The 23,839-nt window shown below is 38.7% G+C and overlaps 2 protein-coding genes across 5 annotated transcripts in view; one reads left to right on the forward strand and one right to left on the reverse strand.

The window, feature by feature from the left end:
- Positions 1–527, reverse strand: part of PCCA (propionyl-CoA carboxylase subunit alpha) — a 473,473-nt gene extending 472,946 nt beyond the window's left edge. For 3 of the 4 annotated variants that reach the window (XM_027854094.1, XM_027854096.1, XM_027854097.1), the window contains exon 1: positions 420–527. In XM_027854094.1, the coding sequence (XP_027709895.1) occupies positions 420–524 (105 nt within the window). In that variant the 5' untranslated portion in view covers positions 525–527. Of the gene's footprint in view, positions 1–364; positions 389–419 lie in introns of those variants that run through there. The other variant, XM_027854095.1, reaches the window with a different exon arrangement.
- Positions 528–13,625: 13,098 nt separating this feature from the next.
- On the forward strand, positions 13,626–14,211 carry LOC114037309 (60S ribosomal protein L26-like). The gene has a single exon (XM_027854141.1). The coding sequence runs from the start codon at positions 13,730–13,732 to the stop codon at positions 14,165–14,167; it is 438 nt and encodes a 145-aa protein (XP_027709942.1). The 5' UTR covers positions 13,626–13,729; the 3' UTR covers positions 14,168–14,211.
- The last annotated feature ends 9,628 nt before the right edge of the window (positions 14,212–23,839 follow it).

The raw sequence follows: 23,839 nt of genomic DNA on the forward strand, positions 1-23,839 counted from the left end.
TACACACACACAGACAGAACTGTGTAGTTAGACCACCTCTACACACAGAGACAGAACTGTGCAGACCACTAGACACACACACAGAACTGTGTAGTTAGACCCCCTCTAGACACAGACACACACACACACACACACACACACACACACACACACTCTAACACGTCTTTTGCGCAAACACCAGAGGGATGAGCCAGGGCAGGCACCCCGTCTCCCTTCACCCCCGCAGTAAAAACAAGGAGGGGGGAGGGGAGAGATCTCGTGCAGTCTAGGTGCGAGAGGTCTATAAGGGTCTCGAGGGGGGACAAAGTTAGTGGGAGCGGGCGGGGCGGGGAGGGTAACGGAGCCCTGAGACAGCAAGACGGACCTGACCCATGCTTCGGCTGCTAAGGGGCCCGAAAGAAGGCCACGCCGCTCCTCACCTTCGGGGTCCACAGCGCCGCACTCCGCACGAGCAGCTGGTGGGGCTGCCGGCTCCGCCGCCCCGAAGCCACCAACACCACGGCTCCAACGCACAGTCCCGCCATGGCGGCTACTTCGGAACGGAGCCCCGAGCTGACCCCTAACCTCGGGCGAAGGGGGCGGAGCTGGGAGAAGCGCCTGGGCATCGGCCAATCACAAGGAGAGATCGGGCAGTCCCCACCCCTCCCCTCCTCCTTCGCGCTGGGGGAGGAGGAAAAGGAGGGGTGGGGAGGAGAGGGGCGGGACCTCGCGCTGGGCCGAGACTCCCGGGAGCCGGGAGGAAGGCGGCGGATGGAGCGATGGAGCTGCTTAATTCCCTGCAAGCGTTTGGGGCTCCGGGAGCGGAGCTTGGCTGCTCCAGACAACCAAATCAGGAGCCCGGCGAGCCCGGCATGGCCCACGAAGTGTGTGGATGGGAATGAGTGCCCACGAGAGCCGGCCTGGGGGCCGAGTCCGATGATGCCCTTGCAGATAGTTCAAACGGTGTTTTGTAGAGTAGCCAGACTCGTGCCAGCAGGCTCCTCCGCTTTGTCCGAGACCCGGGGTAAACGAGCTCACTTCACCCACCTGGCTGGCACCGGACCTCCCAGACATCCAAGTGAATTGTTATCACCGACAAAGTTATCTTTTTAAAAAAAAAAAAAAGAAGAAGAAGAAGAGGAAGAAGTTGCATTGACCTTCTAGAGTCAAGGAAATTTGCCTCTGCTTTGCCGGAGACCCAGGGTAACCAGTTCGGTTCACCCACTTCACTGGCACCGGACAGCCCAGACATGCAACTGAATTTTACCACCACTTTTTTTTTAGAAGTGGCATTGGCCTTCTAGAATCAGGGAAATTTGCCTGACTTATTTACTTATACACTCAAAATGATCTACAGCCGCTTAAACTTTTGTGTTTTGTGTTTATCATGAATCCCATTTGACGGCGGCCGACTAATTCCCTGGAGAATGTTTTTTAAATGCATAAAATCTATTTAAATGCATAAAATCAAAGGGAATCAATTATAATATATAGTTAATTAAAAAAAGTCTTAAGGTCAGGGACCCCAAGTTAAGAATGTCTGACGTATTTGGTAACAGATGTATCGGAGGTAACTGGGGAACACTTTGCAATCTTAGGTTTTTCAAAAATGGAAAGTATCTAGCCAAAATAAGATATCTAGCCATACTCCCCAGTTTACACATGTAGAAGTGAGGTGTTGAGAGGTCAGACTCAAGGTTACAAGGAGCCCGTATCAGAAATCATATTTCCCGCTTCTTACTGCAGGGTGCTTTCCACTCACTGCACCATAATGCCTTCTCTGGAACTGTGTCTCCATATATGTTAAATGGGGGTGTTAATTTTTAAAGTACTTCCAGTCCTAAATCCTGGCATTAACCACTTGGCACTTGTAAAGCACTGAAGGATGGCATCCAGAAATATTAAAGTAACCTGCTGCCAGCAAGGTATTAAGTATTAAGCCCTGCAGTCCCACCACCCCCAAGTTCTTACATGAGGTTGGTTTTTTTTTAAGAATTTAATTTTGTAAATTTAATAACTGCAAAATAAGTAAGTAGCTTACCACTTAACTGATTGTTTAATGTATGTTAGTTATATCTCCATGGCTAATAATAACTAGTAAATACTAGCATTTTAATATAGCGCTTTAAGATTTGCAAAGCACTTTATAAATATTATAATTATAATCTTATTTTATCCTCTCTAAACAATCCTGGGAGATAGGTACTGTTATTTTCATTTTACAGATGAGGAAACTGAGGCCACACAGCTAATGATTGTCTGAGGCTGGATTTCAACCTAAATCTTCTAGGTGTTATTATCCCCATTTTACAGATGAGGTCATTGAGGCAGACAGAGGTTAGGTTATTTGGCCAGGGTTACCTAACCATTAAGTCTCTGAAGCTGCAATTGAGCCCAAGTCTTCCTGACTCCAGGTCCCATACTCTAGCCACTGAGCCACCTCCTGCCTCCTACCTCTGGCTATACTATAAACTTTTCAAAAGTGGGGACCGTATTTAGGGATCATAGAATCATGGATTGAGAGCTAGAAGTAACCTCAGAGGCCATCTCATCTGACTCTCTCATTTTACAAATAAATAAACTTAATCCACACAGAAAGCAACTTGGCCAAGGGTCATATAGTATGTTCAGTCAAGATTTGAATCCAGGTCCTGTAACCTCCAAACCCAGAATTCTTTACACTGTACCACGCTGCTGACAGGATCTTTATAGAATATTTAGTCTCAAGTTCCTCATTTAACAGATTATAAAATGGAGGCCAACTCATTTCCAAAATATGTAGAGAACTGAGTCAAATTTATAAGAATACAAGTCACTCCCCAAATGATAGTCAAAGGATATTAACAGGCAGTTTTCAAATGAAGAAATTAGAGCTATCTACAATCATATGAAAAAATGCTCTAAATCACTATTGATTAGAGAAATGCAAATTAAAACAACTCTGAGGTACCACCTCATACCTATCATATTGGCTAACATGACAAAAAAGGAAAATGATAAATATTGGAGAAGATGTGGGAAAATTGGAATACAAATGCATTGTTGGTCACAGTATCTGCCACATGGGAGGTACTTAATGTTTATTAAATTGAACTTCAGACTAAGAGGGCAGCTGCTCTAGGAGCTGCTGTTGGTTCTTTGTTCTGGAAGAGGACCATGACCTCAGGGAGGTGATGTTACCACTTGCAAGTGAATTGGATATAAGTGAGGGAGGGGCTGTGCAAAGTCACTAGCCTCACTTTCTCTTCCAGAGCCATCTGGGTCCTGTGGCTAGACATAGATCAAGACAAGTAGACTTGGCCCCACTCAAGGGGCTACCAAGCAGAGAAGCATCAGGTGGAGATGTTTACCGGAGTACAAACTTCCTAGAGTGGCCCTCTCTTCCCCTTAAATATTTCTTTTTTGTTTTGACATATTCAGAACTCTTCATTACTTAGGTTCAAGCATTACCTCATTTCAGTAGTTATTATTCTTAATTCTTTTTCTTGTACTCACTCTGAATCTTTTTTTCTTGTTTCAATTATATTTTTTCCTCATTTCTCAAAGGATGCAGAGAGGAAAAAATAAAAATAACATGATTTGAATAGTGTCTTTCACATATGACCTATTCTCAGGGGGGGAAAAATGGTGACAGAAAAAGGGAAAAAAAAACAGGAAGGAATCAAAACTGGGTAGAGGAGAACAAAAGTGATTCTTTTAAAAGACTAATAAAAGGCAAAGAAGCAGAAGAGTTTCTAGATTAGGAAATGAACCTTCAGCTGAAAGTATATAAATAAGAAATCAAATTCCTGAGATGCTGAAAGTATCTAATACAAGGCCTCATGTAAGAGTACTCTCTGTGATCCGTGCTGTTCTGGATTCCTCCTTGGCTGTGAAAAATATACTCAGATAGGACTGTAAATATGCTCTTGTGTAAATATGGCATGTTGCTGCCATATTAATCTTCACAAATACTGTTTTCATTGGGCTATTATCCTGATCAAAAACTTGACACTCCTCCCCATTACCTCTGTAAAGGTAATGGATAAAAAACCTGTGTGCTATGAGTTTGGGGACATCTACTCCCCAGAAATAATTACCTTAGAGGTCAAAGAAAGGGTTGTGTTCAAATAAGGACAGACCTTCAGTCTATATTCTACTCTGATTCTACTTCAAAGGGAGGTCCTACCAAGATAATTGGTTGAAATTAACTAGAAACCTCCAGCCCCACCAACAAGGTATGATGAGACTATCTACTGGAAACTCTAAACAAGCTCTAGGGCAACACTGTTAACCAAGAGGTATACAACTTTGAGACAGTTAAAACTTTCTATTCCTGTAACTTAACCTCACAAATAAGGAAAGTGGCCGACCACCTTCACCTGATTGGTTTCTTTTGTCATCTACTCAAAGGCTGTATAAAACACTGAACAGTTTTATCTTTCTTTGTTCTGTGAAGTTGCTATAGCCACCTGGCAACTGCCCATGAGCTAGTGCTAATTAAACTTTTTAGTCTTTGAGCCTTGCCTCTTGGTATATTGACCTACAGTCAAACCAACCATGATAGGAGGAATTATTCTCCCAGAGCATCTAAGGACCTCTGAGTTGAGAAGTTCCCAACACCTTCAAGATAAAGGTCCAAATAACTGCAACATACCTTTCCAACCATTACATCAACATTATAATGGAACCCTTCAACATTGGGGTTATATCTAAAGGAAATAATTCTAAAAGGAGGTAAATGTGTGTAGCAATGATATATATAATATTAAAAACTCAGACTCCAATGTCCAGCAAAAAGGGAATGTTTAGACAGGTATAATGCATTTGTGCAATAGAGTGTGTGTTGCTATTAAGAATGCAAATTATTAGAAATATGCAGAAAGAACTATGTTAAAGAATGCAATTTTTAAAAAAAGAACTTAGACTGATGTGAACACAATTACTAAGTACAAGAAGTATGCTTTTGTAGTCTTCCTGTTGGTGCCAACATTTTACTGTGTTTATTTTTCAATATAAATTTGATAGATATACAATAAAAACCAACTAAATGTAACAACAGCAAGAATTCAAAAAAGGAGAAATAGGTGTGGACTGGAGTGAAGGAAAGCTTCATAGAAGGGCAGAATTTTAGCTGGAACCTGAAGAATTAGAGCTGCCTAAAAGCTGAATGGAGGCACTTAGGTGGCTCAGTGGACAGAGTGCTGGGCCTAGAGTCAGGGAGACCTGAATTCAAATCAGGCCTCAGACATTTACAAACTGTGTGACCCTGGGAAAGTCACTTAACCTCTGTGTTAATCCACTGGAGAAGGGAAGAGCAAACCACTGCTGTATCTTTGCCAAGAAAACTCCACAGACTGTAGGGTGCATGGGGTCACAAAGGATTGGACACAACCAAACAGCAAAAGCTTAATGGGCTTTCTCAAGCAGCACCAGGTGCCTCATCTCTAGAACTCTTTTAGACCATACACTATTTGTTGGAGCTGTTGTAGGGGATATTACGTATGGGTTGGCCTTGAGGTCCCTTCTAACTAAAGTTCTAGTTTTCTATCAATAGGTAGGATATAAAAAGAGAAAAGATGATCATTTCAGGCTCTGGAAAAACATTCGCAAAAGCATGAAGATTAAAAATAAGCATGGGATATACAGGGGAAGTTTGGGGAAATACCAGAAAATAAAGTTGGATAAGTAGGACAAAGTCGACATTAAGTTGGTCAAGGTTAAGCACATTAAGTTTGAAATGAGAACAGACTGTCTAAATAGAAATGGTATCTAGACAGTTGGAAATAATGGGACTAAAACATAGATAAAGAGTAGAGCTTTAGATTTGGAAAACACCAGCAAATAAGTACTAGCTGAAGCCATGGAACAGAGAGAAGGCAGAGCTGAATATAAAACCTGGCCAACTATGTTTTTTAAAAAGTTTAATAGTATTTTATTTTTTCCCTAGTTACATGTCAAGAAAATTGTTAGCATTCATTTTTACAAGATTTTTCATTCCAAATTTTTTTCCCTCCCTCCCTCCCCCTCCTCCTTTCTCCCCTCCCCTCTTCTGAAAATGGTAGGCAATTTGATATAGTTAAATATGCTATCATGTAAAAAATTTTTCCATATTAGTCACAGTTGTGAAAGAAGAAACAGATCAAAAGAAAAAAAAACCTCAAAAAAGAATCAAGTAAGTGAAAAAAATATGCTTCCACCTGCGTTCAGAGTCCATCAGGTCTTTATCTGGGCATGGATAGCATTTTTCTTCATGAGTCCTTTATACTTGTCTTAGATCATTGTGTTGCTAAGAAGAGCTGAATCATTCATAGCTGATCATCACACAATGTTGCTGATACTGTGTACAATGTTTTCCTTGTTCTGCTCATTTCACTTTGCATCACTTCGTACAAGTCTTTCCAGGTTTTTCTGAAATCTGCCTGTTCATCATTTCTTACTGCACAGTAGTATTCCATTACATTCATCCACCACAGCTTGTTCAGCCATTCCCAAATTGCTGGGTATCCCCTCAATTTCCAATATTTTGTGACCATGAAAAGGGCTGCTATAAATATTTTTGCACATGTAGGTCCTTTTCCCTTTTTTATGATCTCTTTGGGATACAGATCTAGTAGTGGTATTGCTGGATCAAAGGGTATGCACAGTTTGCCCTTTGGGCATGGTTCCAAATTTCTCAGTGCATCAGTGTTCCAATTTTCCCACATCCTCTCCAACATTTATCATTTTCCTTTTTTTGTCATATTAGCCAATCTGATAGATGTTGAGGTGGTATCTCAAAGTTGTTTTAATTTGCATTTCTGTAATCAAAAGTGATTTAGAGCACTTTACATGCCTATAGATAGCTTTGATTTCTTCATCTGAAAACTGCTTATTCATATCCTTTGACCATTTATCAGTTGGGGAATGACTTGTATCCTTATAAATCTGACTCAGTTCTCTACATATTTGAGAAATGAGGCCTTTCTCAGAGATACTTGCTATAAAGATTGTTTTCTAGCTTTCTGCTTTCCTTCTAATCTTGGTTGCATTGGTTTTGTTTGTACAAAAGCTTTTTAAGTTAATATAATCAAAATTATCTATTTTACATTTTGTAATGCTCTCCATCTCTTGTTTGGTCATGAATTCTTCCCTCCCCATACATCTGACAGGTAGACTATTCTGTGCTCTTCTAATTTGCTTATGGTGTCACCCTTTATGTCTCAATCATGCACTCATTTTGACCTTATTTTGATACATGGTGTGAGCTGTTGGTCTATACCTAATTTGTGTCCTATTGTTTTCTAGTTTTCCCAGCAGTTTTTGCCAAATAGTGAGTTCTTATCCCAAAAGCTGGGGTCTTTGAGTTTATCAAACACTAGGTTACTATGGTCATTGACTACTGTGTCTTGTGTACCTAATCTATTCCATTGATTGGTGGATCTCTTAGCCAGTGCCAGATAGTTTTGATGATTACTGCTTTATGATATAGTTTGAGATCTGGTATTGGTAGGCCACCTTCCTTTGTGTTTTTTTTCCATTAATTCCCTTAATATTCTTGACATTTTGTTCTTCCAGATGAATTTTGTTATTTTTTCTAGTTCTATGAAATAATTTTTGGTAGTTTGATTGGTATGGCACAGAATAAATAAATTAGTTTAGGCAGAATTGTCATTTTTATTATATTGGCTTGGCCTACCCATGAGTAACTGATATCTTTCCAACTGTTTAGATCTAACTTTATTTGTGTGAAAAGTGTTTTGTAATTGTGTTCATATAGTTCCTGGCTTTGTCTTGGCAGGCAGACTCCTAAGTATTTTATATTGTTTACAGTTGTTTTAAATGGAACTTCTCTGTATCTTGCTGCTGGGCTTTTTTTGGTTATAAAAAGAAATCCTGATGGTTTTTATGGGTTTATCTTATATCCTGCTACTTTGCTAAAGTTGTTAATTATTTCAAGTGATTTTTTTAGTTGATGCTCTAGGGTTTTCTTAAGTATACCATCATATCATCTACAAAGAGTGACAGCTTTGTTTCCTCATTACCTATTGTAATTTCTTTAATTTCTTTATCTTCTCTTATTGCTATAGCTAACATTTCTAGGACTATATTGAATAATAGTGGTGATAATGGGCATCCTTGTTTCACTCCTGATCTTACTGGGAAGGCTTCTAGCTCAACCCCATCACAGATAATGTTTGCTGATGGTTTTAGCTGGCCATCTTTTTTTCAGACAACATCAAACCTTGCCAATACTTCTCTAGAAGATTAACTCATTTTCATTATCACTATTATTTTCTTTTTTATCTTCTTTTTTCTTTTTTTAATTAATTAATTTATTTTTAGTTTTCAACAAGATTTCCACAAGATTTTGAGTTCCAAATTTTCTCCCCATCTTGTCCCTCCCCCCACCCCAAGATGGTATGCGTTCTAAATACCCCTTCTCCTAATCTGCCCTCCCTTCTATCCCTCCCCCCTTCTCTTATCCCCTTCCTCTTCAATTTTCCTGTAGGGCAGGATAGATTTCTATACCCCATTTCCTGTATATCTTATTTCCCAGTTGCATGTGAAAACAATTTATCACTATTATTTTCATGGCCTCTCCCATAAATTTCATTCAATCTCCACTGTCAAAGTTGATAAGAAAGACCCAGGTTAAGTCATAAGCCAAAAGCCAAGTAGAAATGTTTTATAAGTTTAAAAGGAGAAAATAAATATGAATCTCACACTGAAAGGGATTTAAGTCCCTGTATAGTAAATACTCATTAGTAAACTGATATCACATCTCTTGAGTTGGAGCTGTCTGTAAATTAGAAGTTTATGCCCATGTAAAAAAGGAAAAAAGAAATCTAGTTCCCATCTGTTCCTTAATATTTACCAACCACTAAAGAACACACAAAAAAATGTATGTATGTATGTACTTTTGTAATCAGAGAAGAAAGAAAGTTAACTATAGGCAAAATTTATGGAGGAGAAGGTTGTTTTTACCTGGCTCCCAAGGTCATCCACTCCTGGTGCCTAAAGATACATATCCTCCTAGATGGTGCTCTGTCCTTTTCATTTTTATTATCCTTTTACTTACCTTCAAAACTCACCTGGTTTTTCCCCATTCCCTCAAAGCATTGCTAGTGTGTCAGTGGATAATAAGATCTCAGGTGTTAATACTACCAAATTAACATATTTGCATCTAAACCAGGGCTTTCCCTATCTTAACCCAAAGGAATTAATGTATAAATGTCAAGCAGATTCATACAGTTTAGTAGGACTTTTAAGGATTATCTTGGTAGAATGGTCAGAGAACAGAGAACCACTGCTTGTAGAGTGTTGTACTTGTAGAGTACCTGGATTCAAATCCCACCTCAAATGATTATTAATAGTGTGACCTTGAACATATCATCTAACCTTCCTAAGACCTCAGTTTCTTCATCTGTAAAATGGAGTTGGACCAGATGATCTCAGAGGTCCCCTTTCAGACATATATCTATGATCCTAATTTCATTATTGTTCAGTTGTTTCAGTTGTATCCAACTGTTTGTGACCCCATTTGGAGCTTTCTTGGCAAAGATACTGGAGTGGTTTGCCATTTCCTTCTCTAGCTCATTTTATAGATGAGGAAACTGAGGCAAAGAGGGTTAGGTGACTTTCTCAGGGTCACACAGCTAGTAAGTGCCTGAGGAAAGATTTGAACTCAGGTCTTCCTGACTCCAGGTCCAGTACTCTAACCATTGAGCAACCTAGCTGCCCCAAGATCCTAGGAGAATCCCTTTATTTTACAGAAGAGGAAACAAACATAAAAAAGTGAGGTAACATAACTAAAGTCACAAAGATAGTAAACAGCAGAGTTTGAACCTGGAACTTTTGATTCTAGAGCCAGTGCTTTTCTATTTCTATCTTCAAAGCTTTGAATCTTTCTTTTCTAAGACCTTTCTCATTAAATAAAAGTGGATTATCATCAGCGTCTAACCCACTGAAGATGCAGAGACATTTTTTTTGGATGTGGCCAATATGGGAATTTGTTTTGTTTGACCATGTATATTTGTTTAAAAGGTTCTATCTTTCTTTTCTTTTTTCCCAATGGAAGGGAGAAAAAAAATAAATACTCGTTAATTTAAGAGCTAAAAAACTTAAAAAAAAAAAGAATCTAATCTAATAATAACAACAATAACAACCCAGAACCAGAACTAGCAGGAAGTGATCTGTTTTGTGCAGATGCTGACATCTGGGTGGACGGGTGGGGCATAATTCCTATCCTCAGAAGATCTGCTTCTATGACACCAACACCCACACTCCTCCCCTTCCCATCCAGCACATGTCCTCCTGACTAAGTGACACCGAAGGCTTTCCGCAAGCCCCCAGGTTTAAGTAAGCATTCCCTTTCCTGGCATGTTTTCCTATCTGGTCGGGGTAAACTGTGCCCCATTCAAAAATCCCATGAACAAATACCCTTGTATCATTGTAGGATGAGTTATCATCCAAGGCAGCTTAACTGCTGCTACACCACCGTAGTAAATTCAGCCCAAGCCTCCTCCAGTTACTGTTCTCTTCTGCCTTCCCTTTCCACAGTACTTTTTACATCCTTCCTCTTCTGGGCACAGTGAAAGTGAACTTGACCTGAGTTAAAATTTTGATCCTGCCACCCTCTCTAGGTTTCAGGTTCCTCATCTATTAAGTGAAAGAATTGGACTAGATCAGAGTTGTGAAACTAGCACCGTCAAGGACTGCAAAGTTCCTGAGTGGGACCTGAACCACATTAAAATATAACTGGGAAATGTTTAACAAAATAAAAATACATAATATTTCTAAGCTACTATGTGGCTTCGTTTCCATTTGAGTTTGACAAACTGGACCAGATGACCTCTAAGATGCTACTCCAGCTCCAAATCTACAATCCTATAATCCCAGATCTCTTTCTCTCCTTTAATCTTCAGGAGCTACTGAAACCTGGCTTTCTCCCTTTTTCCAATGAGATGATATGGTAGGTAGAGTGCTGCGCCTAGAGTTAGGAAGACCTCAGTTCAAATTCGGCCTCAGATGATTACTAGCTGTGTAACCCTAGGCAAGTCACTCCATTTGCCTCAGTTTCCTCATCTATAAAATGGGGATAATAATGGTACCTACCTCCCAGGATGGTTGTGAGGATCAAATGAGATATTTGTAAAGTGCTTACACATAGAACCAATAGGGAGAGTTGGGCTACTTTTACATGTTCCTTCTGCCACCATTACTCAGCAACTAATTATCCTACTGTGAAATTCAGTCCATACTGTCCAGATCCTGATTACTGTCATCTGTGAACTCCAAGTTACTCTACCTTCTGCCAAATAAGTTTACTACCTAGTTTTTGGTCTGTTCTACTACAACTCCTGTCCACTTCAAAAACTCTAGCCTCCTAGTTTTTAAATTCAATGATTTGATTACAATCTGTTTTAACTATGCACATGCATCACTGTATTAATCAGAGCTCTTAAGTCTTTCAGAGTTTTTTCCTTTAAGTTATTTTGGTCATGCATAAATTGTTCTCCTGGTTCTGCTCCTTTCATTCTGAGTCAGTTCATACAAGTCTTCCTAAGTGGTTCTGAATTCTTCAAATTTACCTTTTTTTTAAAGCAAATTCAAGTACATTCAAAAACTATTATTTTTCCAACATTCCTCAAATCCACCTCCACCCCCACTTTATTTTATTTTCAATTCTTTGCTACAACAAAAAGTGTTGCTATAAATATTTTAGTATATGTGAATCCTTTCCCTCCTCTTTGTAGTGTAAGTCCAGTATATATGTGGTTTTGCTGGCCCAATGGCTGTGTACAATTTAGTTAAATTTTGGACACAGTTCCAGTTTATTTTCTGGAATATTTACAATTTACAGTTTTACCAATAGCACAGCCTTCCCATAGCATCTCCAACATTTTCAATTTTCATTGCTTATCATTTTTGCTGATTGGATGGGTATGAATAAGATCCTCAAAATTGCTTTAATTCATATTTCTCTTACTTTGTTGTTATTTGGGATATTTTGGGGGGGGCTAAGAAATGGGGTTAAGTGACTTGCCCAAGGTCACACAGCTATGGGATATTCTTTTATATAAGACTACACAACTTGGTGGTAGGTAGGGGCCAAAATTAAAATAGGCCAAACTTCTTTAGGTTTTTAGCAGCTCACTTTCCAAGTAAAGATATAATTAATGATTAAACTATTTTGCAAATAAACCATATTTTAAAAAAGGGAAATTTCAATTAATATCAATTAATTACACTTATTACTTAAGATTTTTATTGATCATGAAATCACCTTAATGTTAAAAAAATTACTTTGCTAAGTGGTGCAAGTTTTAATATATTTTTTAGATTTTCTTACTGTTACATTTAGTTAATGGGACATATTACACTTTTTGTCAGCAATCAGTTTGATGTACTCCAGATTCATGTTTGAAATCAATTTCTTTAGAAATCTGAAAGCTAACCTTAGTAGCCACCTCATTTTCTGAGTTTACTTTCTTGAAAAACCATTGTTCCTCACTAAGATTTTCCAACAATTTGGATGCTTTAATTTATTTTTCATTGGTGTCCAGTTTGCTTAAGTCAGGATGTTTTGATTCAAAATGGCGATAAGGATTGTATTCCTTCGGAAAGGCTATTACTTCTTGGCAACAAGGCACAATATTTTGTGTCTTGTGCAAATAAACAAGTATCTATTTGTCCATTCTGGATTAAACACTCTATGTTCTGTTTCAATCTTCCATTTCTTTTTATCACCCATTTTACAAAGTCACCCCAAAAAACTTAATGTTAGAACCAAAAAATCTCCACAGCAACTGCTCACATACAAAGAAATACTGGACTGAATATCTGATCTTGGAGAAAGGGGCAGACACTCATGTAACTTGGAGGGCCACGCAGCAAAGGAGGGGAAGAAGCCCTTGTGTTGCTGCTACTCATTGCACAGTGGGCATCAGCTGCACTGGCACATGACTGCGCTCACTTTTTCCTTGTTCAATGTCAGTAATGACTGAAAACAGTGAAAAGATATGACTCTCTCATTCCTCTCTGATAAGTGACAGATTGACGATGATTGGTTGCCGGGAGTCATGTGACAAAAAGGAGAGCGTGCTCGGTGGCAACCCACCTGCCAAGTTACATAATGGGCACAAAAGTGACTAGTGAAAGACAGGTTAAGCAGGGCACAGACAAAGCACTAGTTACATCTTTCTTTTCTTTCACATCCTTTACATTTTTCACGGGCCACCCAAAATCCTTTGTTGGATCACGAACCCCTCAAGGGTCGTATATTGTGCAGGCTTGTTTTATATGGTTGTTGATAGCTTGAATTTCTTCTTTTGAAACTTAGTGTGACTCTCTATCAATGTTAGCCTTTCTGAAGCTCAGAACTCCAGAACTCAAGCAATCCACCAGCCCTAGCCTCCCCAAGTAGAAGGGATTATAGGCTTGCACCACTACACCTGGCAAGATGTACGTTTTTAAGAAAAAAAAAAACAATAGCAATAATAATAATTAACTAGCATTTGCATAGAACTTTAAGGTATTTGCCAATGTACACAAAATGAATAACCAGTTCTTTTTACTCCAGGTATAACTGAACTTCATAGTACTGCAACAACATCAAGAGACCAGATGAGCAAGAAAGTGCTAGAAGTCATGGATTCTTTATTCTTCAAGGATCTTGTGGAGTCAGAAGATGACTGTGGAATCAGAAGTCTTTTTCAAGAGCAAGATATAGAGATTTCCAGTACCGGGAGGCATACGTGTCTCTTTTAGGGTGATCCAACTTGCCAAAATGAAGTTCAATCCATTCGTGACCTCCAACCAAAGCAAGAACCACAAGAGACACTTCAATGCACCCTTGCACATCCATCACAAGATCATGTCGTCCCTGCTCTCCAAGGAGCTGAGGCAGAACTACAATGTCCACTTGATACCCATCCAGAAGGACAACAAGGTCTATGTGGTTCCTGGACACTACAAAGGTCAGCAAATTGGCAAGGTAGTCCAGGTTTACAGAAGGAAATCCGTCATCAACATTGAGTGCCAGCAGCGTGACAAAGCTAACGGCACAACTGTCCATGTGGGCGTTCACCCTAGTAAGATAATTATCACCAGACTAAAACTGGATAAAGATTGCAAAAAGATTCTTGAGGGTAAAGTCAAATCCCGACAAGTTGGAAAGGAGAAGGGCAAATATAAAGAAGAAACTATTGAAAAGATGCAAGAATAAAATGGTCTGTTATACAGTTGTAATTAAAAATTAAAATTAAAAAAGAGCAAGATATAAAAAATAGATAATTCATTTTGTTGTGGAATTGAATCGCTATATTAAAGTTATATATTCATCACCTCCCCCTAAAAAGATAAAGCAAATATTCTCCTAGCAATTGGCTCGTAGCCTTTTCCATGATAATCAACACCAAACAGAGGTTCTCCACCAGCCAGCACCACACCATTCATATGTGGAACCATCAGTTACAGCAAATGGAGAAATTTTTAATGCTATGGATAAGCTCACTTACCTTGGCAATATACTTTCCAGAAATGTTCACATAGATGATGAGCTTGGTACACATATTGCTAGAGCCAGCTTAGCATTTGGGAAGCTCTGAAAGTGTGGTGTCAGGCTGCATACCAAACTGAAGGTGTGCAGAGCTATTATGCTGACTTCATTACTGTATGCCTGTGAAACCCAGACAGTCTAGCAGCGCCATGCCAAAAAGTTGAATCACTTCCATTTGAATTGTGTTAGGAGAATTCTGAAGATTATCTGTCAAGATAAGGCACCAAACCCTGAGGTCCTCTCTCCTGTTAAACTGCCGAGCATTCAAACTCTACTGCAGACAGTGCAACTGTGATGCCACATAGCCCAAATGCAAGTTCAAGTTTACCTAAAAGACTATTTTACAGAGAACTCACATAAGGCAAGTGCTCACACAGAGATCAAAGGAAGTCATACGATGACATTCTCAAGGTCTCTCTGTAGAACTTTAGTATTCATTGTGAGACATAGGACACACTGGCATAGTACCACCTCTCATGGCTTGCCCGCATCAAAGAAGGTGCTACGCTCAATGAGCAAAGCAGAATCACAGTACCACAAAGGAAACGTGAGATGCACAAATCTAGACACATCTCCATCCGAAATGTTCAAATGGGCTCTTTGTGCCCGACCTGTGAGAGTGCTCCTATTGGACTGATCAGCCAGGCAAACACACTGTACCTTAACCCCAACATTGTGATGTCATTGGTTCTCTTTGAGTAGGAAGGATAACAATACAACATGTTTACTGACCTTTCAAAGGGAAATGGAGAAATATGTGTTGGGTACAAGTACTTAATATACTCTAGTCATAACATGTATAAGAAGTATCCTAAAGGATGTCATGGAAGGAAATTTTGATGGGAAAAGGAGGTGGACCACCATGAAGTGCAGTGGATAGCAGATAGACAGCTTGATTGCTGCAACAGTAAAATGTAAGAAGACCTAAGAAGGAGTTCTTAAACATCTTCCCCGAACTTGGGTTTTATTTAAATATTTTCATTCATAATTGTATCTCAACATAACTGGTTTCCTTTGTAATCGTATGTATTTAAGAACTGAGTTGGGGTCCATAGGCTTCACCAGACTAACATCTGGGGTAGTGACACACAAAATGGTTAAGAACCTCTCACCTGAGGCAAGGCCTTTAGCATATCTTGGTGGCTTCTCTGTGGAGGGTCCGTAGAACTATAGACAGAAATCACGCAGGAGGAGAAGGCATTGTTGGATTGTGATCTCACTGAGGGAGGGAATACACTTATTGAGGCCGAAGATCAGGTGAAAGATCTGATCTGGTGCAGAAGAACGTTCCCCAGACTGATATGCCATTAGAGTAATTTGAAGGAGCCAGGGACTGGGGGTTAGTGTTTAGGCTCCTGACAGTTACCATAATCAACACTGTCTCATGATTTTTCCTCAAGATCAACGTTATCATGTTCACCTCAATAATTCCCAGTCTCCCCCCTGCATTCCTTCTAAAGTGGCTAAATAGTCAACTTCTCTGAACCTACCTATTTCTCAGAACAGTAGAATAAAAATTAGCAGCTCTGAGCTCTTTTTGTGTGTGTGTGGGGGGGGGGTTGGAAGAGGTTCTTGCTTTTAAGAAGAATTATATTACATATTATGTATACATAATATAAATTATACCAATGTAGAGAACATTAAAGAAGGCACACAGTTGTCATGGAAAAAGTAGCAAATTGGAACAGGGTAAGAGGAGTTAGGTAATCTACACACAATAACTCTAGTTCTGAAAGCCGAGCATAAGTACCTAGGTTAGTCAGGCACATCTTGAGAGCTCTATGAGTTCAAAGAATGTAGTATTATGGTCAATTTAGATATGATCAACCTCTCTGATTTAATATAGTTTCTAGGATATGACTTCTGGCCTTTTTGGCAAAGCCCAGCTTAATGCACTTACAAAAGAAGGCAATAACTTCTGAACCTTCTCTGCCCTATTCCATTTCCTTCCCTCTGTAAAAACAAAAACAAAAACAAAAACATGAAAACATGGACATTGGAGAAGAACAAGCTTTGGTAAAAAAAAAATAGCAAAACTAACTTCAATGGTAAAGAAAAATTCAGGGCATGAGGTGGAGAATACTGTGGTGCAACGTTATAATTTCAAATTCTCAAAGTTATACTTAAGGTGACCTCTAGAAGGAATTACTGTCGAGGACAGAGGCAGTGTATTAGTTGTACGTTATTTTTGTAACACTCAGCCCCTTCTAGGTTCATTGTGGCTGCTTTGGGGTAATCAGCCAATCAACAAGTCAATTCATGAATTCAACAAGCATTATATTGAAATCTGACCTCAGACATTTGATACTTACTAGCTGTGTTACCCTAGGCAAGTCACTTAACCCAGATTGCCTCACCAAAAAAAGCAAAAAAACAAACAAACGAAAAAAAACAACAACAACAAGCAATTATAAGCATTTACGAGGTGCCAGGAGCTATGCCTACACTGAGAATACAAAAACAAAAATGAAAACAATTCCTGACTGTGGGAGTAGACCAATATCTAAACCATTCTCCCTTGCAGGTAAAGCTAGTTTTTCCTTAAAAGCAATTAAGATATTCCTAGAGACTTGACAGCCTGAGAGGACTGAGGACTTATACTGTTCCTATCACTTCCTCATAGGACAAAGCATCCATGAAGACCTGGCCATTTGGGGGGCTCTCAGAGGTTGGCCAGGCAAGGGAGCTTCACTCAAATGAATCAACTCAAGGTGTCCTCAATGCCCATCCTTACTGAATATCCTTCTGCTATAGCTAAGTAAATCTGTTTATGTTAAGGATTAAATGACTGACACGAAGGTCTCATTTTGTTCCAGTATTGACCCTGACCTACCAGGGGATTGGCTTGAATCAGGATCTGTCCAAGATATCACCCTAAAGGAGTTTAAATGGGGAGAAACAACATATATAGAGATAAATAAATATGAAATAATGTGGGGGCAAGAAACATTAAAAAAAGAGCCATAAGTAAAATCCATGTATTAGAGGTGGCACATGAGTTGGGCCTTTAGTGGATCAAGGAATTCCAAGAGGTAGAAGTGAGGAGAAAGAGTAATCTAGACATGGGGGACAGCTTATTCAAAAGCATTGAGATAAGAAATGGAATGTCATGTATGAAGAACAGCAAGTAGGTCTATTTGGCAGAAACATGTAATGTGTAAAGGGGAGTGATGTGAAATCAGTCTGGAAAGATAGTTTGGGGATGAATTGTGAATGGTTTTAAATGTCAAACAGAGGCCTTTTTCTTTTATTCTAGAGAAACAGCTTCTGTTCAATTCATCCTCTGGATGTTAAAGGATTGCTAGACCATACCAGAGATAGATAAACCCAGTGGAAAAAAAACATTTAATGTATCTGTGAAACAATGTAAGTAACAAGGCAGGGAAATCATTAATTAATATTTTCTGTACCTATGTGCAAATAGACATAATCTGCCAACCCCGACAAAAACAATGGATAGATGTTGTATAGCGGCAGGTTTAGGCTTGAGGTCAGGAAAACACTCCTAACAATTACATCTACCCAAACATGACAGCTGGGTAGATAGAGTGCTGGACCTGGAGTCAGGAAGACCTAAGTTCAAATTTTTCCTCAGACACTTATTAGCTGTGTGATCCTAGCCAAGTCACTTAACCCTGTTTGCCTCAGTTTCCTTATCTGTAAAATGAGCTGGAGAAGGAAATGGCAAACTGCTCCAGTATCTTTGCCAAAAAAAATCACAAAAGGGGTCAGTTGGACGCAACTGAAAATGACTAAACAAAAAAACACGGAATAGACTACCTGAAGAGGTGGAACCTTCCCCTTCATGGAAAATCTTCATGCAGAGGCTGGATAACTATTTATAAGATGTGTTATATATTGCAAATTCCGTCCAGGTATGACTTGGATGTGATGATGGCCATTGAGGTCTCTTTCAAATCTCAAACTTTATGATTCTAATTTCCTTTAATATTTCATATTCTTTAACATAGCAGGGAGAACACACAATGACTTCAACACTCACAAGCCAATTGGCAAATGTTATGGTACAGTGTTGTCTATATCTTGGAGTATCTTTCTCAGGAGTCTTTCCTTAGCTCTAGAATCACCTTGATTCAGTCATCATAGCTAGGCTGTATGTGGTTCTCTTCTGTCTCCACATTCTACAGTTTCACGTTTTGTTTCTCCTATATTTGATTGCAACACTACCCCATCCACTTTGTCATTCCTGTATCTACTAGCTTTTCTCATTTCTACCACTCCCTTTTTTAAACCCTAGCAAGCCCTGTACACCAATCAGAGGACTCACTTGGTGATGTGATCATGCTTTGGACTCATGCCACAGCCTCCAGGGAAAGGTCATTAATCCTTTGGCTCCAAGCATTGTGAAAAATGACTTCTCTGGGTCAATCATACCCATTACATAGTCTAAGTCTTGAGTAGTGTCAATATGAACAAAAAAAAAATGTGTTTTCCTAAAAGCATCACCATGAGATTTGCAGATAGTAAATGCTCAATATATACCATTTATATAAAATGTAGTGCTGATCTCATGGTAGAGCAAAAAGAACACATTGGATTTAGAATGGAAGGACTCAGGTTTGAATTCTAGTCCTACTACCTTCCATTTATGTGATATTAAGTCAATCACCCAACCTCTCTTCTAATCTTCACTTTCCTTCTCTGTAAAATGAGGAGGAGTAGCCCTAAAGATCCTTCCAGATCTTTATCCCAGGTGTTGGATCTGATAGGCTTTTCCTAAAAAACAGATAAAATTCAAAGGAATAAGAAAATCTAGTTAATTTAGTTAGCCTTGATGCATCTTAGTCATAATTACTCTTCAAATTTAGTATTTCAATTAAGCAGCACTAGTCGACTAAAGTCAAATTTAAATTTCAATAGGAACTATTGGATTAATTGGCATTGTTATTTTTGTTCAGATGTTTTTCTGTTGTATGTAACTCTCAATGACCCCATCTGGAGATTTTCTTAGCAGAGATACTGGAGTGGCTTCCTATTTCCTTCTCCAGCTCATTTTATAGATGAGGAAACTGAGGCAAGCAGGGTTAAGTAACTCACCCAGGAACACACAGCTAGTAAGTATCTGAGGTCAGATTTGAACTCACAAAGATGAAGATTTATCACACCACACTCTATCCACTTCACCACTTACCTGCCTACCAATTGGCATTAAGCCTGCTAGTTCACTGTGGCCACTTGTGTGGTCAGTAAACAAGGCAGCAGTAGCCTAGGAAACCTCTCCTTAATGGAGACAGTTGGTCTTAGAATCGGGAAGACCAAGGTTCAAATCCTGTCTTAACTGTGTGACCATGGGCAAGTCACTTAACCCCTCAATGCCCCAGGCAACTCTCTAAAACTCTTAAGTTGTTAGACTGGTGCTAAATAAATGATAGCTATTATTATGGTAGGGTTCTTTTTTTATTTACTCATTCTTCTATACTTCTCCCTGACTTTAGACTTCATGTTAGGGTTAGCCGCTGTGAACTTCTGGAGGCACGAACTCCAGAATGACTTGAGGGAGGGCTAACACGACTGCTGCTTTTCTTGGGGAGCTGAGTGTTGTGTTATTCAGGAATCTCAGAGACAGTTCAGGTTAAATTTAGAGTGTGTAGTAATAGTAGTAATAGTAGCAACAGCAGCAACAGCAGCAGCTAGCATTTGTATAATTTATATACCACTTTAAGGTTTGTAAAGCACTTTTAATTTGTTAATTCACTTGTCCTCACAATAACCCTGTGAGGAAGGTACTATTATTCCCATTTTACAAATGAGGAAACAGAATGAGAGTTACGTGATTGCCCAAGGTCACATGGTTGATAAGTGTCTATATCTGAAGCCAAATTTGAATTCAGGTCTTTCTGCCTGCCAACTTAGCATTTTATCCACTGATACCACCTAGATGCCCTTTTGCTGTTGGATTTTGAAGCTTTATTGTAGCAATACTTTATTGGTGAAGCACCTCCAAAGGAGAATTAGAGGGATTTTTAATGTCTCATCTCCCAAATAGGAGACTCTTGTTTCTTTTTACACACACACACACACACACACACACACACACACACACACACACACACAATATACGTATACTTATATATTTTAATTTTAAAAGGAAGGTAAGTCCTTGAATACCACATCACACTCCCTAATCCTAGTAAAAGGGAAACCACCAATCTTTCAAAGACTGATAATGTAGCAGTTGCACTCTGCTAAGCCACAGAACTCAACAAATCTCATTTTGGTTTCCCAACCAAGGATTTTTCATTGTTTATACCCTACCCCCTGAAAAAAAGCTGAACCAAGATAAGTAATTTTGCCCAGAGCCTCAAGAAAAGAAAGTGCTTCCTTCCTCAAAAGAAAGAAAGAAAAAAGAAAATAAAGAAATATTGAATGGTGTAATCTGATCTATAATTTCCCATACTGAAATACTCTTTGTATACTTTTTCATGATTAAAACCATAGATAATCCAAAACCATCATTTTTCTAATTAGTTTTCAACTCTTTCTTTAGTAAATCTTTATTAAAAAATCACTTTAAAATAATACAAATTTGGAAGTTCATTCATTCCCCTTTTCCCATCTTCTGGGGCAGGTGCTAAATTAACCCATGAAATGGCCAAAGGGCAGTCAGCAGGAGAGCAAATGAGATTCAACAAAGGATTTAAAGAATCCACAAACTGGATTATAAGCCCTAGGACAAATGATGGTTGACTGTACTATATTGTGCAAATGATTCCTTTTGAAGTTTTAAAAGGTTTGAAATCTGATGCTTTGTATAAGTAATTGTATTTAGGGAAGCCATGATGCTAAAGTAAGTTATCTACATTTACTAGCTGTGTGATCCCAGGCAAGTCACTTAACCCTGTTTGCCTCAGTTTTCTCATCTGTAGTTAGAGAAGGAAATGGCAAACCACTCCAGTATCTTTGCCAAAAAAACCCCAAATGGGGTCATGAAGAATTGAACGTGACTGAAACGACTGAACAACAAAAGCTATCTATTTACGTAAAACCAAAGAGAAAAAGTTCCTTCAATATCAATGTTCTTTAAATCTAAAAGAATCTAAAAGTTCTTTAAAATAATAATGATAATTGTTCTTACTATTGTCATTATTTACAGGAATGACTTTTGAAAGCTATCCTTTTACAGTGCTTCACTATATACTCTAATCCCTCCCAGTCTGAAACTAATGAGAAAGAAAGGACTAGACAATCTATCTGCAAGTTTTTATGATATAGGTAGGTCTTGAACTTAATAAAGTATCTACAGCTATGCTTTTAAGTCAGTTATTTTTTGTGTTGCATATTCAAGACATCACCAATGAAAACAGACTGTCCAGATTGTTTGGAGGTTTTTATTTGTTTATGTTGGCAGACTACAAAAGACAAACACAGATTCATTCACTTGTTCATTCATTCAAGATTATTAACTGAAAGACCTGCTACATTCAGGGTGCTGTCAGGAACTAAGGGTGAATGAGAAGAAATCTTTTTAAAGGTCCAGATGTGACTTAGGAATATATATGTATATATATATATATGTATGTATGTATATAGATATATAGATATGTGTGTGTGTGTGTGTGTAAATACACACACATATATACATGTATGTATACACACCTCATTCTACTTTCCTTAGGCAACTTGGGCACAACCACCTGCACCAAAACAAATATATTCCCTCCCTCCAACTTCTTTTAAAGTGAATCTGTAAAGTGGAGCTGCTCTTCTCCTAAAATAGTCACTTTTCCTCTTGGGAGAAGAGTGAAAGAGGCCCAGAAAATTCAGTCTGCTAGTCAATTTGACATGCCTTGCCAACACCTGCTCCAATCTACTTGTTTCTTCCAGGGAGACACTAACTCCCAATTCAATTTCTATCTTTAACAAAAATCTATATACTAGTGAATCTATATATTAGTGAACATCAACATTGGTGGTAACTGTGATCATAAGATCAGAAAGTTTGGTTGGATACCTGTGTGAAAAAAAAAAAACTGAGTAGGACATATTTTTCCATCAAGAAGGAAGATGAAATAAGGTTAAAAAAATTTTTGAATTAAACTCCCAGAAGTATCAGGGTATACAAACTGTTTTCTGACACAATTGAAGTTTGAAAGGAACAGTAAATGACATTTACATAATGCTTTAATGTTTATGATACACTTTGTATTCATTATCTCATTAGAATCTAACAAAAAAACTATTAGGTACATAACATAAGTATTTTATCCCCATTTTACAGATGAAGAAACTGAAGCTGAGAGAGGTAAGCAGCTTGCCCATGGTCACAAAACTAGTAAGTAATCGAGGTGGGGTTTGATCCCTAACTCCAAGTCCTGCTTATCTACTACCCTAAGATTTTTTTTCAATTCATCTACCATAGAACATATCAATCAAGGTTTTATTACGTATTTTCCTCATACAGGCTTATAATTCTATTAAAAATTATAGTGGAAAACCATATACATTTATCCTTTTTAACCAAAATTTTTTTAAAACCTATTATTAGCCTTTGCTAAAATATGATTTAAAATGCTAGTGCCACTAAACCCTGAAATAATTACATCTCTGTGAATATTCTCCATGAAGGAGCCAAGATGATGGAGTAAGAAGTTGCTCTCACCCTCCCTCATTGACCTCTGAATGCCCAGAAAATATCAACCCAGGAAAATTCCTGAGTCAGCAAAAAAAGACAGGGTACAGAAGTCTTGTATCCCAGGAAGCTTGGGGGATTAACAGGAAAGGCCTTTCTCGCTTTGAAGGAGAAGGAGCAGTACAGGATTGAAAATGTCCTAGCAAGCCAGTGGCAAGCCCCACCTCAGCATACCAGGCAGAGATACTGAGACCCACGTTGGTGGAACAGGCAATGCCAACACCAGGACAGGGAGCCTCAATGTAGGAAAGGGAACTCGTAGACACCAGCTCAAAAAATGATCACAGGCCACGGCATTCTCCAGCAGTGAAATCATCTGGTACCTCAACATAGCTCTGGGAAGCACAACTTCAGAAGAAAAGTTCCAGGCTGACAGAAACTCACCAGCAGCAAAACATCCCAATTCAAGGCCAGGGTGACCAGGAGCCAAACATTCAAGTGAAAGACCCTAGTGAGCAGGAAAAGAAGCTTGGGTAAGTGCCTCCTTCCCTCCAGCAGGAGAACTCAACAGTTTTGTTTTGTTTTTTGTAAAAAGTCAGAAAATAGACAAACACCATGAACAAAAAGCAGAAGTGGAAAATGACCATAGGTTCTTATTTTGGGGAAAGGAAAGATCAAGGCACAAATTCGAAAGAGAACAAGATTGTCAATATACCCACATACGAAACCTCAAAGAGGAATACGAACTG

The sequence above is a fragment of the Vombatus ursinus genome, unplaced genomic scaffold (genome assembly GCF_900497805.2).
Source record: "Vombatus ursinus unplaced genomic scaffold, bare-nosed wombat genome assembly UNPS02010304.1, whole genome shotgun sequence".
Lineage (NCBI taxonomy): Eukaryota > Metazoa > Chordata > Mammalia > Diprotodontia > Vombatidae > Vombatus > Vombatus ursinus.